Source organism: Sebastes umbrosus, chromosome 9 (assembly GCF_015220745.1).
Source record: "Sebastes umbrosus isolate fSebUmb1 chromosome 9, fSebUmb1.pri, whole genome shotgun sequence".
Taxonomy (NCBI): Eukaryota; Metazoa; Chordata; class Actinopteri; order Perciformes; family Sebastidae; genus Sebastes; species Sebastes umbrosus.
The window spans coordinates 26171115-26187113 of NC_051277.1; the positions used below are offsets into that span (position 1 = coordinate 26171115).

The following is a 15999-nucleotide window of genomic DNA, read 5'->3' on the forward strand; positions in this document are numbered from 1 at the left end:
GATGATGATGGCAGCGTTTACCTCCATGGTTTACCTGCATGCGCGCTACTGACGAGCTACCGTAAACATTTGAGTTAACCTACAGCACACTATTACATTACTGCAGCCTACACATGCTGTGCTGTTGGTAGCTGTATTGTGTGACAGCTTCAGTGATCGCAGGAAGCTGCGGCTCCTCTCCCAGCTGCTGATGGAGCACATCCGACTACCAAAGGTAACCGCGGCTCTGCTGGCTGCAGTGATTAGCTACACTGTTTCCGCAATGTAGCAATGTTTCCTCCACTGTTACCTCATCATAACCCGCCATGCGCGCTCACGATGACTGCAGAGCTTTAATGCAAATAATCAATGAAACATACATTAAAGGGTCTGTGCTGTGTGGGCCACGTAGACAGGACTGGAGGGTTCTCCTCCTGCTGCAGCTATGAGCCACCAGTCGACGGCTGGGTGTGTTTACTGTGGTACCAGTGCACTTAACGCATGAGTACAGCTGTGTCAGAGCTTCTGTAGCTGAGGAAGAGGCTTCTCTGATGTTGTTCTTCCTCTTCCTCCTCCAGGTGGAGAATGTCAGGCTGCTTGACAGACTCACCCCCAGGAGGAGTAGGGTGGGCACCCTCTACCTGACAGCCACACACACCATCTTTGTAGAGAACGAGGCTGGAGTGCGCAATGAAACATGGGTAGGCAACAACTCAGTACACTGAAGGACCAGAAATCACTCAGTTATAGGACGAACAGTGAGATGTGGTCAGAAGGCCTCACATATAAGGCACAATTTAGTCAAGTCAAGTCAAATGTATTTCTATAGCACATTTAAAACAACGAGCTGACCAAAGTGCTTTACAGACAGAATAAAAACAGGTCAACAGAACAGACAACAAAATCACACACATATCCACAGACAGAGACCAAGATAAAAATCCATGAGTAAAAGACTGTTATAATGAGCATTATAAAAAAGGCCAATTAGTCATCACAATTCAAGTACATTCAAAAGCCAAAGAAAAGAGGTGGGTCTTGAGTTGTGTTTTGAAAGACTCTGTAGACGGAGCAGATCTAATGTGGTGAGGCAGTTTGTTCCACAGACTGGGGCCCGCAACTGAGAAGGCGCAGTCGCCCCTGAGCTTCTGCCGAGCCCAAGGGACGACCAGAAGTGACTGGTCGGAAGACCTGAGTGCCCTAGGTGGGGTATAGGGAGTTAAAAGGGCAGATAGGTAGGAGGGAGCCGATCCATGAAGTGCTTTAAAGACAAATAATAAAGTCTTAAAATGGACTCTAAAAGTGACAGGGAGCCAGTGGAGGGAAGCGAGTACGGGGGAGATATGCTCATGTTTCCGGGAACCAGTTAAAAATCTTGCGGCAGCGTTCTCACATACTGTAGACGTGACAGTGAAGACTGGCTGACTCCCATATAGAGGGAGTTACAGTAGTCAAGGCGATTTCACAATCACGGAAAGATAAGATGCAGAATCAAAAATCATCCCAAGGTTTAGTACATATACATGATTTTTTTAAAAGATTTAGTTTAGTTTCTTTATGTGCATCCATGCATCATGCTGTACAATGTGATTGCAACATAAAAAGGTCCATGTTTCATTGATCTTACCAGGTGCTTCACAGTTTGGTGTGCAGCGTGGAGAAACAGGCCGCCACATCCTCGGGATGTTCTCTGCTCGTTCACTGCAAGAACTTCCAGGTGCTTAATTTCGTCGTACCTCGAGAGCGGGAGTGCCAGGATGTTCACCTGTCCCTACAGCGTCTCTCCCAGCCAGGTGAGAGCCTGTGTTTTTTAAAAATATCTATTTGGTGATGTTAATGCTAAAATGTGACTCAGATGTATATCAGAAGTTTAATATCATCGTCCAATATTGGCTTTCTTTATTTGATGTCTGGGTTGGATTTTTGTACGAGGAGGCTAAAGATAATATCCTGCCTCCGGTATAAATCTTTCACTAGTAAGGGCCACACCATCAACGAGGTACGATTTAACTAATTTATTGAAAGAAAATGAAGATGATGCTTGTGGTTTGTCCACTTAGTTGGATGTAATCAAGGATCCGCCATACCGCCCGGGCACGACGGACCCCCTCGGGACCCTACCAGGGTTGGAAATTAGCACCAGCAAAAGGCTGGTAAAATATGCAAGTGGCTACTAGATTTACTTCCCTCACCAGCCAAAAAAAACAATGGTAATCTATTGAGTGGTTGGTAGATTTTGGAGTCCACCAGCCACAGTGGCAGGTAGACAAAAAAGTTAATTTCCAACACTGGACCCTACGAAGAGGAGATTAGGAGAGAAAAATGGGGTGGAAGGGAGGGGTGTAGAATAGAGCAGAAGAGGAGGAGTGGGTTAGGCAGGTATTTATAGGAAATACAGGAAGTGGCACGGTTGAGGCGTGGTCCTGCTCCCGAATTTCTGCTATGTAGCTTCAAATATTAAGAACAGATTAAAAAATAATATCTGATATCTTTTTATGAGATATGTTTTCTCCTAATTATTTGTATCAGTGGCAGCCTCAAAGTCCAGTATTGGTCAGACTACAAAGTATAGGTTTTCTGCATTAAACTTTAGCCGTCAGCCAGTGTTGTGCCTTGCAGAGCGTTACGAGGAGCTGTACTGCTTCTCCTACAAGCCCAACGTTGATGAGGAGGAGAGACGGCAGGAGTGGGACTTCTTGGACCTCAAGGCTGATTACCGCAGAATGGGACTGCCAAACTCCCTGTGGAAACTCTCCCCTGTCAACCAACACTACAAGGTCAGTGAGCCGACATCTACAGCATGACCGGTTGTACTGTTTTATCCTAATATGGACATGGCAGAACTGCTTAGACTTCTGTTATGTTGTTTTCAAAGGTGAGCGACACGTACCCCGCTGACCTGTTTGTGCCCGAGTCCGCCACACCTCCGGTCATAGTGGGGAGCTCCAAGTTCAGAAGCAGAGGCCGATTTCCTACTCTGTCGTACTACTCCAAAGAAAACCATGTGAGTTGACAGCATACGTTTGCTCTTTTTATTTTCCGTATACTTCCTGTGACAACTCGGGTTAATTCAAGGGGCATGAAGCGCCGGTGACATTTCTCAAACTGTCAGTGATGAGTAGGGATTGTAAGGACAGAACCAGTCTCTCTGACTCAGACCCGGCACAGGAACGGTATGAAGTTTGTTTGAGGAAGGCCTTTCAAAGCAATTTTTTGGCAGAACAATGTAGATAAGAGATCATTTATTAAGATGCACAATGTCATGATCACAGTACTTCTTTTGTGCTTGCTTTGTTTGGCCAGTTTTTGTTGCCGAACAGACTTGTGACACTGATCAGTCATCCTCAGCAGTATCCTCCCTCTTCAAGCTGCCAAATGTTTTTGTTTCACAAAAAAAAATGCAAGCCGAAATGTTTGGCAGTAGAAATGAGGGCTGAACGATTTGGAAAAAATATCTAATTGTGATTATTTTGACTGATATTGCAATTTGCGATATTAGAGGGATTGATAATTTTTACCTCATTATTCTCATTTTCATTGAAACATATATTGAAATGATAATGGTGTGATTTTTGCGGAACACTGTACCAAACAAAGATGTTTTCTTAAATCTCTAGAATATGATGTGTAGATAGTGCTGTCGCGGTGAAGGAATAATTCACCTGCGGTGATAATCAATGGCTCAACTGTGCGATGTGCGGTATTATTGCAAGGTGTTTTTTTTTTGCAAATTACTGTATTCATCCTGACCCAAAGTGTTTCCATACTTTACTGTATGTGTAGTGTTTACCATTTTGGATTTAACATGTGAGGGTGCAGGTCGTATCCACGCCGACCCTCCGACTTTTTTTGCTTTGTCGTTTCGGGTCACTGCGGCTGGCTGCATTTTTTTTTTGGTTGACGGATACGGAACGGATGTGATGTCACGTTACTCTGACTACAACAATAAAAGCGGTAACTTCCTTCTACCTCCGCATAGACTCAGATGGAGCAAATATATCGATTCTGGCATTAAATAATCGATTTCAAAATCGTAAAAAAAAAAAAACACGCTACATAGGTGAATCGATTTTTTTCACCACCCCTACTAAAAGACATGGGATCTATAAATAAAAATAAAGAACTCATACAAAAGGACGAGACTCAGTCAACAGTAAAACAAAATGGAAAGAGAATATGTGCCATTCTAAGTGAAATCTAAACAGGCACTTTGTCAAGTTCACTAAAGGTCCCACGAGGAGACGTCTGTGCTATCTTTAAATCAAAGCATGATTCATCACCATTTTCCATATCTGAATCAAGAATAAGCCTCAACATTCATAATTCCTTCTATTAATCCTTGACTGGACAGTTGGGAGTGCTTTATGTGTGTGAGGTCAGCTTCCCAGGGTTGAGGGTCCAGTGTGTGGAGCTCAGTTCGTACAAAGGGGGCTCCGCTCTGGTTCATGAGCCAAAAGGGAGAATCACACAACGGTCTCTGGCCTTCTCCCTCGTTGCTACTAAATGCCGATACAAGACATTGTGTGGTTGATTAATTTAAATTGAACACGCAAGGAACGAGAAAGTACTGTGAACTTGCATTCACCCCGATTCTCCCATGTTGGTGTGTTTTATTCTACATGTCATCCAAAGTAATAATTCACCAAGTTACAGTCAACTGTCAGATGAGTAAACATTCCTGTATGAAGCATGAGTGCCTCTCGCCTCCTCCCAGGCTGCCATCTGCCGAAGCAGCCAGCCCCTGTCAGGTTTCAGCGCTCGCTGCCTGGAGGACGAACAGATGCTGGAGGCCATCTTGAGGTCCAATCCCCGCAGCGACTTCATGTATGTGGTGGACACCAGGCCTAAGGTGAGCCCTTTGTGCCTGCGTAAATACAAGTCACTTACAGTACTGTGCTGTATGTTCAGGTGGGCTTTATTTTCCATACTGCGTTTTGCCAGCTGGATGTGCTCACAGCAAAAGCCTCGGAAACATCCTGGCTATGTGCTTGTTGAACTGTGATCAATATTATGTATATTGTGTAACGCAAATTCATTTTAATGCCACTAATTTTCTTTAATGCATTAACGCAACTTGCAATTTTAGGTTCTAGCGGCCACTGTTTTAAAGCTAGAGTGAAGATACTACTATATGAAACTAGAAAACCTAATGAATCCATTGGTAGCAACCATGTCAGACTAGTTTGTCACGAAGGAGATTAAATAACGCTCCAAATTTGCGCTCAATTTTGGCGAAGAAAAACTGGCATGGCATTATCAAAGGGTTCCCTCGATCTCTGACCTTAAGATATGTGAATGAAAATTATTTCTATGGGTACCCACGAGTCTCCCCTTTACAGACATGCCCACTTTATGATAATCACATGCAGTTTGGGGCACGTAAGAGTCAATTCAACACGCTGACACACTGACAGCTGTTGTTCCCTTTTGGGTTTGAGTTTGCCATGTTATGATTTGAGCATATTTTTTATGCTAAATGCAGTACCTGTGAGCGTTGTTTTGTGTTGTTAATTGATTTACAGTAATGAATATATACCTATGTTTGTATAAAGCAGCATATTTGTTCACTCCCATGTTGATAAGAGTATTAAATACTTGACAACTCTCCCTTTAAGGTACATTTTGAACAGATAAAAAATTTGATTAATTTACGATTAATCGCGAGTAACTATGGACAATCATGCGATTAATTGTGACAGCCCTGCTTTTTTTAATTATTATTTTGGTCTTTGATTAAGTACGTTTTGACGATTAATCAAATGTCTTTTTAGCTGAACGCGATCGCAAACCGAGCTGCAGGAAAAGGCTACGAGAACGAAGACAACTACTCCAACATTAAATTCCAGTTCATCGGCATCGAGAACATCCACGTCATGAGAAACAGCCAACAAAAAATGCTTGAAGGTAATTATCACGTCTTCCTGCAATGATTTATTTACTGTAGAACCAATTTTGAAGCCACAGCAGTGCATTCATCACCGTGTCACAAGTGTTTCACCACATCGGTGTTTGTGGAACGAAATGCGCATTTTCTGGCATTGTCTGTTTAAAGTCCGCTGCCTCTTCACATTACTGAAGCAGAGCGGGACCCCATGCTGCCCCTGTGGCTTTCATATGCACTCATGCGGACTGGACTGTGCTGCAATCAGGCCTCAAATGAGCCCACAGGAGAATTTCTGGGTATTGTGCAGGGGTGCTCCTAGGAAGACTTTGAATCCATCTGGATTTTATTTCTGAGCTATTTTGGTTTCCTGGAGTGGACAATCCGGGACCTTATCCCCCAAAGAGAGACCGAGGGCGTGAGAATGATGTGATTTCAAGTCTGAAAAGTTATAGCTGTTCTTAGTTGTGATAACTCTTTGCCCCCTGGCAGCACAAGGGAAGTCTTAAAGAGCTGGAGACAGCGACTGCCCTTCAGAGCCCGCCTGACTCTCTCTCTCTCTACCCAATTGTACACTTCAATGAGATTTGAAGACCCCCCCCCGCCCGGCAGCATTAGCTCAAAAAATCCTTAGAAGTGGAAACCTGCCCTACTTGTGTTATAAAAGGTTGAATGAACCTGTTCACCTGCTTGCTCTCCTATCAGTGGCCTCAGAGCGCTCTCACAGGTCAGCACACTTCCACAGTGTCACCTCTGTCAACACCGTAATGAGTGAACAGATGTTTTTGTACAGTGTGTCAGAGTTATGAACGTTAATGTGATAAATTGTCCTGAGCACATGAAAAGTCAGCTGAGGAGAAACGGGTTCATGTCACTCTGCCCCTCAGTCAACTTGTAAATATTTATGTTGAACCGTGAGGACGGAAAAAATGAATTTGAGGTTTCAGTGTTACAAGATAAACAAACAGAATGCAGGAAGCGTTATGGTACAGAAATGGATCTGTATTTAAAGGTTCTCTATACGATATCCAAAGCATTAATATAGCAGCGAACAACTATTTGCTATGTAAAGATATAGCTGGGCTATGTAACCCTAGCTCACACCCGTCGCTCTGCATTGCTCTCATACGGCAGTTACAGCTGATAACGCCGTGCCGATCGACGGTGCCGTTGCGGAAGCGAGGCACCAAAATTAAGGTTGATCGCCGCCATGTCCCTTCAGTCTTCCTCCGTCCAACACAGTGGCCGGATATTGCTTATCCAGAAATCTATACATATTTGATTGAATCCCGTTAGGCTAAGTGTTGTCTGTTTATAACCAACGTGTTAATAACCAACTGTTTGATCTATAGGCTGAGATTTAGTTGGAGACGACGTCTGATGCTGCTATAACGTTAATGTATGACTGTATTACTGCAGCAGCTTCACACTCAAGCTAACGTCAGCCATGCTAGTCACTGTCACCAGCATCATTTAGCGATTTCCTACACTGACAGTGAATATTCATGTATCGTATGTGCCTCAATTCTTAGTGTGAAAGCCTCTGTTAACCCGCTACACAACAGCTTTTCATCATTTTCTCTCCCGTGACAGCGAGTTTCTTTCCCCCAAAAGGGAGCGCAGCTTCGGAGATGATGCAACGGTGGTCTGGTCTATTGCTTGGAGCCATAAAGCCTCTCTATTATATCTTTTTTAGGACATAACAGGGATTGTTTTCCCCCAAAAGTTGGCGTGGTCACAAGAGCCTTCTCTGGATGACTGATTAACGGTCTGATGTATGTAGATATGAAGGGCTCATTCTAAGCTAACGAAAACACAACAATTCTTAGTTTCAGGTGATAACACACTAATGAAAACATAGTCATGAATATTATATTCCATTTCTGCCAATAGATCCCCCCGAAATGTTACACACTGTTCCTCCAAGGGATTGACAAAGTGATTCAAATTCATCATGAAGGGAATATGAATGTCTGCGCCAAATATCATGGCAATCCCACAACCACAAATGATCCTCATGGTGGCACTAGAGGAAAAGTCAGGTATCTCCAAAGTTATTAGGATGCATCACCTGGGAACTATAAATATATGTGCTTTTTTTTTGCCAATCCATGCAGTAGATTTAGAGATATTTCACAAGTGAAAACTTGTCCTTGACCTGCTGATCAGTCGATCAAGAGGAAAAGTCAGGGGATCACCAAAATCAGCAGGATTCATCCTCTGGGGAACCTGAATATCTGTTCAAAATGTCATGGCAATCCATTCAACAAGTGTTGAGCTATTTCAGTCTGGACCAGACATTGCCATCCCTAGAGCTACGCTGCTAGCGTGACTAAAAACATTGACCGGGGTCCAAATGAACCATCACGTGAGAAGCTGAAGGAAATCTGTTTTGAATTAACAGTGTGACCCATATTTTTCTCATGCCGTGCACAGACTCCCTAATAAACGCGTTGTTGTGGATGTTAGTGATGTGAAAGTGAAGGTGAGCTTTAATAAAGTCCAGTGATCAGGTATGCTCCATGTTTCCTGTCAGTGAGACAGCTGTGTTGTGGTTACAGTGTGTGAGCTGCGTTCCCCCTCCATGTCCGACTTCCTGGAAGGTCTGGAGAGCTCAGGCTGGCTGAAGCACATCAAAGCTGTTTTGGATGCAGGCATCTTCATCGCTAAGGTCGGTCTGGAGGTTAATCCCTGCTGTCTGCCTCACCACGGCAAGCAATATTAGCTTAGGTGTGTGTGTTTGTGTGTGTGGGGAGGGGGTTGTATCCTGTATGTGTAATACAGATATTGTCTGTCTGTGTACATTCAGTTGCCAGTTATCAGTCCTGCAATAAATCCATCAGACTATCCTTGCAGATATAAATCAGGTGGACAAAATAATAGAAACACCTATTATTATAACACAAAACAATTCAACAGCATCCAAAACTAGAGTCTGCAAAATGATCTCTCCCCTCTGGCATTGCACTTCTCAGACAATACTTGCTCTCAGGCTCCACCAGTCAAATACTTAAGGTTGGACACAGTTAAGTTTAGGGAACAGCTATGGTTAGAGTCTACCAATTCAACAGACATTTTGGAGGATGCAGCCTAACAGGAAGTACTTAGTGCCTAAAAGGTGCAAATCAGGGAACAAAAATGATCTGCTAACTTGTCAGTTTCCCTTCTCCAAACTGCCATTTGCCAATGCAGCTGCCATATGGTTAAAAATAATGTGAGAAAACTTGGGCACAGGGCCTTCATCAGGGTGATTTACCAAGTTTACCAAACATTGCTAGCTTTAGAAATATGTACTGAAACTGACATTGTTTGCCATAATAAATCCACATCCACACCAAGTAGTGGAACTTTCTGGCTACAATTCTGGCACGGATCAATGCTAATATTTGCACTTTGACTGCAGTAGTGCTGTGACACTGCACAGACTGTGTATTTGTATATGTATTTGTGTATGTGTGCAGGCTGTTGCAGAGGAGGGCGTCAGTGTCCTGGTTCACTGTTCAGACGGTTGGGACCGCACCGCTCAGGTGTGTTCGGTGGCCTGTGTGCTGCTGGATCCGTACTACAGGACCCTCAGAGGACTCATGGTAGAAACTGAACCTTCATCTTTTTGAGTGAAGTAGAATTGCATCTTTTAAGTAGCATTGTAAATGTCACAAAGCCCTCTGGTACGCTTAGGGTGGCCAAATGAGAATGACTGAAATTCGGCCTGGGCATGGTCTCGGTCACGTGGCCATGGTGGGGGCGTGGCGGCGTTCTTGTACATTACATTCAGTGTCAACCAACCGTAGTAATAATAATAGCAGTGTTCTTTCTTGCAGACTGAGCTGTAGTTGTTTATCAATTTGCGGCACTACTGTACATGGCTAAAAGAAACCAGCCATAATTCATGTAGGCTACGGACATAACAGTGCCCGTCTGTGTGCAACACCAAAATAATGTTTCACAACGATCAGAATTTAATTTTTTATTAGACTATAACTAATCAAATCTCGGGTTTAGTCTATTTTTCGGGACAAACAGGACTTTGGATTCGGGAGGGCTGCACATAGTTTGGGACTAGGTACACTCTATCATATATATCCAGTTCCATTCAGGCTTTAGCTGATAGTAGTCCGTACTTGGCTCATGAGGCTTGTTTCTTTGATCAGAAGGATTTGCGCAGGCTAACTTGTGATCCACCGAGAGCCACCATGGAAAATAAATATAACAGAGATGTCTGCTCTTGGGAGTTATTGCCCCTACAGTCAGAAGGGAAATGACCCCACACAGAGGATGAAGAGGTTCAGTCATTCTGCAGGGATTAACTGTGCACTATGTCTGAACCTTTAATCATGAACTACTGAAATTGTACAGAAACTATGGTCCTCATTGTGTTTTAGCACATGAATGTCTTTTTTCTTCTCTTAGGTTCTCATTGAGAAAGACTGGGTCTCATTTGGACACAAGTTCTCGCACAGGTTGGACTCTAAAAATATTACTTACTAATTACTAATATTACTTTCATAGCGTCAATGATTTTTCAATGTTTCGTTTTGATCTAACCGCCCTCGCCTCTCCTCCAGATGCAACCACCTGGTCGGAGACCCTAAAGAGGTATCCCCCGTCATCGACCAGTTCCTGGAGTGCGTGTGGCAGCTCATGGAGCAGTTCCCCTGTGCCTTTGAGTTCAACGCGAGGTTCCTCATCACCATTCACAGCCACATCTACTCCTGCCAGTACGGCAACTTCGTTGGCAACAACCAGCGGGAGAGGATAGAGCTGGGGTGAGATTTAAACCTGCAGCCCGCCATCCGTTTTCTTTTCCTTTTCACAGCACGGACAGGTTGTCAGAGATGCCGCTCTGAGAAAAGACTGAGTGCTGAAGAGCCGGTGATATATTACATCAACGGGTTTATGCAAATAGAGACGACTCTGTGCTAGAAACAAACAAAAAAAGAAGCTGTTCTGAATTGCTTTCTTTTATCAACCCTGATTTTATATTGTCTTTATCTTTTGGCATTCATACAGATTGCGTGAGAGGACTCACTCTTTGTGGAGTTATCTGTGGAAGAACCAGGCAGACTACATCAACCCTCTGTACCGACCAGACCACAGCCAGACACAGGGGCTCCTCCGGCCGTCTACTGCCCCCTACTGCTTTAAGTAGGTCCTCACAAACTGTAACAATGCATACAACTTAGGTTTATAATGTGGTATGTACTAGTCAATCAATTAAAATAATTAATCGCGATTAATCACATGATTGTCCATGATTAATCACAAATGAATCACACATTTTTTATCGATTTAAAGTGTACCTTAAAGGGAGATTTGTCAAGAATTTAATACTCTTATCAACATGGGATTGGACACATATGCTTGCTTTATGTAAATGTATGTATATATTTATAATTGGAAATCAATTAACAACACAAAACAATGACAAATATTGTCCAGAAACCCTCACAGGTACTGCATTTAGCATAAAACATATGCTCAGATCATAACATGGCAAACTGAAGCCCAACAGGCAACAACAGCTGTCAGTGTGTCAGTGTGCTGACTTGACTATGACTTGCCCCCAAACTGCATGTGATTATCATAAAGTGGGCATGTCTGTAAAGGGGAGACTCGTGGGTACCCATAGAACCCGTTTACATTCACATATCTTGAGGTCAGAGGTCAAGGGACCCCTTTGATAATGGCCATGACAGTTTTTCCTCACCAAACTTTAGAGCAAGTTTGGAACATTATTTAATCTCCTTCGCGACAAGCTCGTATGACTTGATAGGTACCGATGGATTCTTTAGATTTTATAGTTTCATATGATGCTAATATCATCACTCTAACTTGAGCCTGTTACAACCTCCGAAAGATTGATTACGTTAAAGAAATTAGTGTTATTAAAATGATGAACGTTAAGGCGTTATTATCGCGTTAACATTGACAGCCCTAGTATATAAATTTACATTTTATATTTCCTGTTATATTTATGTTACACTGGTCTGAGTTATTAGGCTGTTTTGTAATAAAAACAAAGGAACGAATAAGACTTGATGTGTTATAATTTCATTTTTTTTGTCATTTGTTTGTTTTGTTTGAAATCTCTTGCTTGGTTCAGGATTTGGAGAGGGTTGTACAACCGCTTTGACCGAGGGATGCATCCTCGACAGTCTGTAGAGGATTATCTGAGCGCCATCCAAGAGGAGACCCAGCAGCTGGAGGAGCAGCTGGCTTCACACAAACAGGTAGGACAGGGCTATACATTCATAATGCTATGTTATTATTTCTCATGAAAAAAAAAAAAACGTTCTGGTTCTAGAAGATGACTGTAGTCTTCATGCCTTTATATTATCAATAGAAAATTGCTCAACTGGAGCAGGAGCAGGAGTGGAGTGTTACCCAGAAAACAGTCGCAGCCTTTGATAAGAGTCCCACAGCGTGGGCTCTTGGTAAAGACCTCGGCCTGGCCAACACCCCCCAGGACTACACCGGGGGCTTCCTCACCAGCAGCCCCTGTAAAGCACCTGACAGCAGCCTGATCCTCCTGACCCACGACTCCAACCAAACATCCGAATCCATCCTCTCCAACGGCAGCGACCAGGAGTCGGGGATCGCAGACGTCAGCTGTCGTTCGCCTCTCAGCGAGGACAGCGCCAGGGATCCAGATTCTGACGAGGCTGCCTACTCAGCTGCCTGAACAAATGTAGCATCCGGTGGTAGGTGTAGCAGCGACCAGCCGTCCACTGTGCCACTGAACAAACACTGCTGTACCTTTACGTTCGCCATGTAACCCGGGTAAAGTAGTATTCGGGTTACACAAGTGACTTGCACTTTTGCTTGCTTGTGGTGTGGTGAACCCTCCCTGTTGCCACGTACATACTAGTTGATAGTTGTTTACTGTAGCTGACCACATTTTACTTCTTACCCTCTTACTTAACCCGGGTATTGCTCACTGTCATGTCTGTTGTTGACGGCAGAGTTAATATACTGTATTAGCCTAATACACAATAACCAGTTTAATGTTTGAGACATTTGATCGAGGCTTCGACAAAAACTAATCTGCCAGAGTTAAGAGTGAGTTCAGAACAATTCAGTGCACATGTAAGCAGGAAGAGTGTGTTGACTCATCAAATGAATGACAAGCCATTTAGCTGTGTGCTTGCTTTTTACTATGGTCTTCCTTCTACTTTTATTCATTGGGAATTTGTCTTTAGAGTGTAAAACTTATGAACATTATGTTGTCAGAGGCACTTTGATTTTGAGCTTTTCAAAGGGACGTGAAACAAATAATAATAATAATAATAATAACGATTCCAAAGAGACTAAATCATCATTTTAGTTGCATCGTTTGCACTTAAAGACAGCAAAATTATTCAATAAAGGGCAAATCAGAACAGAATTAAACAGATCAAAGAATGACATGATAAAAACAACAAATGAACAAACTGAAGAGATAGAGATGGACTCAAGTTGAAACTCATCAACAAAGATATGACAAATATGTACAGAATATAGGCTGTCGCCACATGGTGCTAATGGCATTTAGAATGACCGATCTCTGTAGCAAAGATTTAGTTTTCCTTTTTCTGTAAAGTGTTTTGGTGGATTTAAAATACCTAATATAAATGCAGTCGCACCTTATGCTCAATCAAGGCCAGGCTATGTAGCGGTGTTTCAACCCCAAAGGACATATTGTGACTGAACTAAACTCAGTCAGCACACCACAGTGACCTCAGCTGGGTTTTGGAGTCATTACACTTCTAAATTTATATCCAGTGGTTAGTTGTGGTTGATCGGCACGTGTGGTCCACATCTGGGTATTTCAACTTGACACACAATATCTTTAAAAATTAGCTTTTATTTAATTTAACAAGCAACTTTATATTCTGTCCACAATATTTCAACACCAGATTGCTGTGATCAAACCAAAATTCTTAAAAGGGAATCAAGAACTAGAGCATGTGAACACAAATTTACTGCTGCTACTGGCAGCAGATTACCGACTGACTTTTAATATTGGCGACATTTCGACTGTAAAGTTAGCATTAAAACTGCTGACTGTAATAGACACATTAGGTGCACTCCAATACTGCAAACGAACAATGCAAAGATTATCAAGCAAAGCATGTTAAGATATTTTTGTACTATGACTTGTTTTTTTTTTGACTACTTGCTTTAATGCATGTTGTTTTTATTTGTGTGAGAGGGTCTAAAATGTCCGGTCAAAAGGAATTGTGACCCCGTATAAAAGAAAGAGCTTTATATTGATGCGTTTACGTGTTCAGGTGGAATAAGAGCCAAATATGTCAAACTGATCTAAATGCAAAGTTGTGTAATTTCTGTCAATTTTCTTTTGAAATAAATAAATACATTATTGTCTATCGTATTATTCTAATAATACTTGATTGTGTTCTTGGCGTTCATCCAAATTACAAAAAAAATAAATCTCATTTATATGTGGTGCCTAGCAATGCATATGGGTTTGGTTTTATTTGCTCAGAGATTTCTGGATAATCTACAGAACACACTGAATAGTTTTCATAGGGATTAGTCTTTCAGTAGAAAGTAGTTCCAGTAAAAAATGTTGACAGTGTGATCTGTGGATTATCCGGAGCAACTGAGACACTGATTGTAGAAATTTGTTGCTATTGAATTTTCATTTTTCATCGCTACATTGTGTGGTGGGGTAGCCAGAAATTGCATAGATCTAATATCTCAATCCTTGGACAAATAAAACCCAAACTAGCTGCATGACTATATACTGTACCACAAGTGGCAAGTGAGATATGTTATTTTGTAATTAGAGTGAATCAACCCTCTAAAAATATTATCCAGCATTTGTATACTCAGTTGACAATAGGCAAAATCTAAACAGCCGAAACTCATACGAGCTTCTGTTTCACCGTATAAGCCTTGATGCAGTAGAGGTGCAACTTTTTCAAACAATTTATGTCTGAACAACTGCATTGGAAGAATCCACTTGATTTACAGACAACAATACTTTTAATGCTGACTAGTACAATATTAGGAGGCCTCTACCAGATTTTATGACATCAGTCATGTCCAGTCAATAGCAGCAAAGACCCTCATTTTAGGGATCAGAGCTCCAATCCATACTGTTGATGAGCATCTGTCCAGCTGTACTTGTTTGCCATTATAGTTTTTCCAAAATGTATTTGTGTCAAACTAAAGTGACTAAGAAAAAAATAAAACTGTAAGATTTGATGAATTAATATGAACAAAAATGTAATAGTGTGTGTAAAATAAGGAATAGGAAAATATAGTGATGGCTTGTCCAGTTTTTAAAAGTCTAAAAAGTAAATAAAAAGAAATAATAATAATAATGATTTAATTTTTTATCAATTCTTACATGTAATAATTTGTTTAAACACAAATTTGAAATTTAACACATTTATTAATTAATTTATTAATTAATTTATTTATTCTTTCACTTATTGAAGCAGGAGGGCTGAACAAATAGGATGTGCCATTATTGTCTTTCCAAATTGTATTTGTGTCAAACCAAAGTGACTAAGAAAAAAACTACACTGCAAGAGTAGACTAATTAATATGAACAAAAATCGAATAGTGTGTGTATAATAAGAAATAGGAAAACTTTATGGTGATGGCTGGTCCAGTTTTTAAAAGTCTAAAAAGTAAATCAAATAATAATAATTATACATAATAATAATTAATAATAATATATATAATAACAAGTAATAATAATGATAAACACATATTATATACTTATTATATTATTATATACCAACTGTCTATCAGTACTACTCAGGTGTAATTCTCACTGTGCAATATCATTTTCTACTTGTGCAATTTTGTTAATAGTCTGTTTATTGTCAATACTATATATACTGCTCCTATTTTTATACTTCCTTCTTTTTTAATGGTTCATATTTTTTTACACTTTGTTTAGCTCTTTTTTTTTACTGTGTTAGCTAATGCATCTTGTTTTGTTTTTTTGCACTATCCCCTTTGCTGCTGTACACTGCAAATTTCCCCACTGCAGGACTAATAAAGGAATATCTTATCTTATCTTATCTTATCTTATCTTATATTATTTTATCTTATAATTATATAATATAATAGTGTATAATAGTGTATATAATTATATAATATAATTATATATATACATATTA

At 41.1% G+C, this 15999-nt stretch overlaps 1 protein-coding gene across 1 annotated transcript; it reads left to right on the plus strand.

Moving 5' to 3' along the window:
• On the plus strand, positions 1 to 14231 carry mtmr7a (myotubularin related protein 7a). Its single transcript, XM_037780881.1, has 14 exons — positions 1 to 214; positions 558 to 680; positions 1610 to 1772; positions 2599 to 2756; positions 2855 to 2983; positions 4694 to 4828; positions 5751 to 5883; positions 8422 to 8531; positions 9322 to 9447; positions 10271 to 10320; positions 10426 to 10626; positions 10871 to 11005; positions 11964 to 12090; positions 12204 to 14231. Exons 1-14 carry the CDS (start codon positions 191 to 193, stop codon positions 12540 to 12542), a joined length of 1953 nt encoding a protein of 650 aa, XP_037636809.1. The 5' UTR covers positions 1 to 190; the 3' UTR covers positions 12543 to 14231.
• The last annotated feature ends 1768 nt before the right edge of the window (positions 14232 to 15999 follow it).

Excerpts from the sequence above, each read along its gene's own strand:
- mtmr7a (XM_037780881.1), top strand. The coding sequence starts at position 191 with ATGGAGCACATCCGACTACCAAAG. Across the intron at positions 8,532-9,321 it reads CAGGCATCTTCATCGCTAAG|GCTGTTGCAGAGGAGGGCGT; the intron begins GTCGGTCTGGAG and ends GTATGTGTGCAG. Across the intron at positions 10,321-10,425 it reads GGACACAAGTTCTCGCACAG|ATGCAACCACCTGGTCGGAG; the intron begins GTTGGACTCTAA and ends CCTCTCCTCCAG.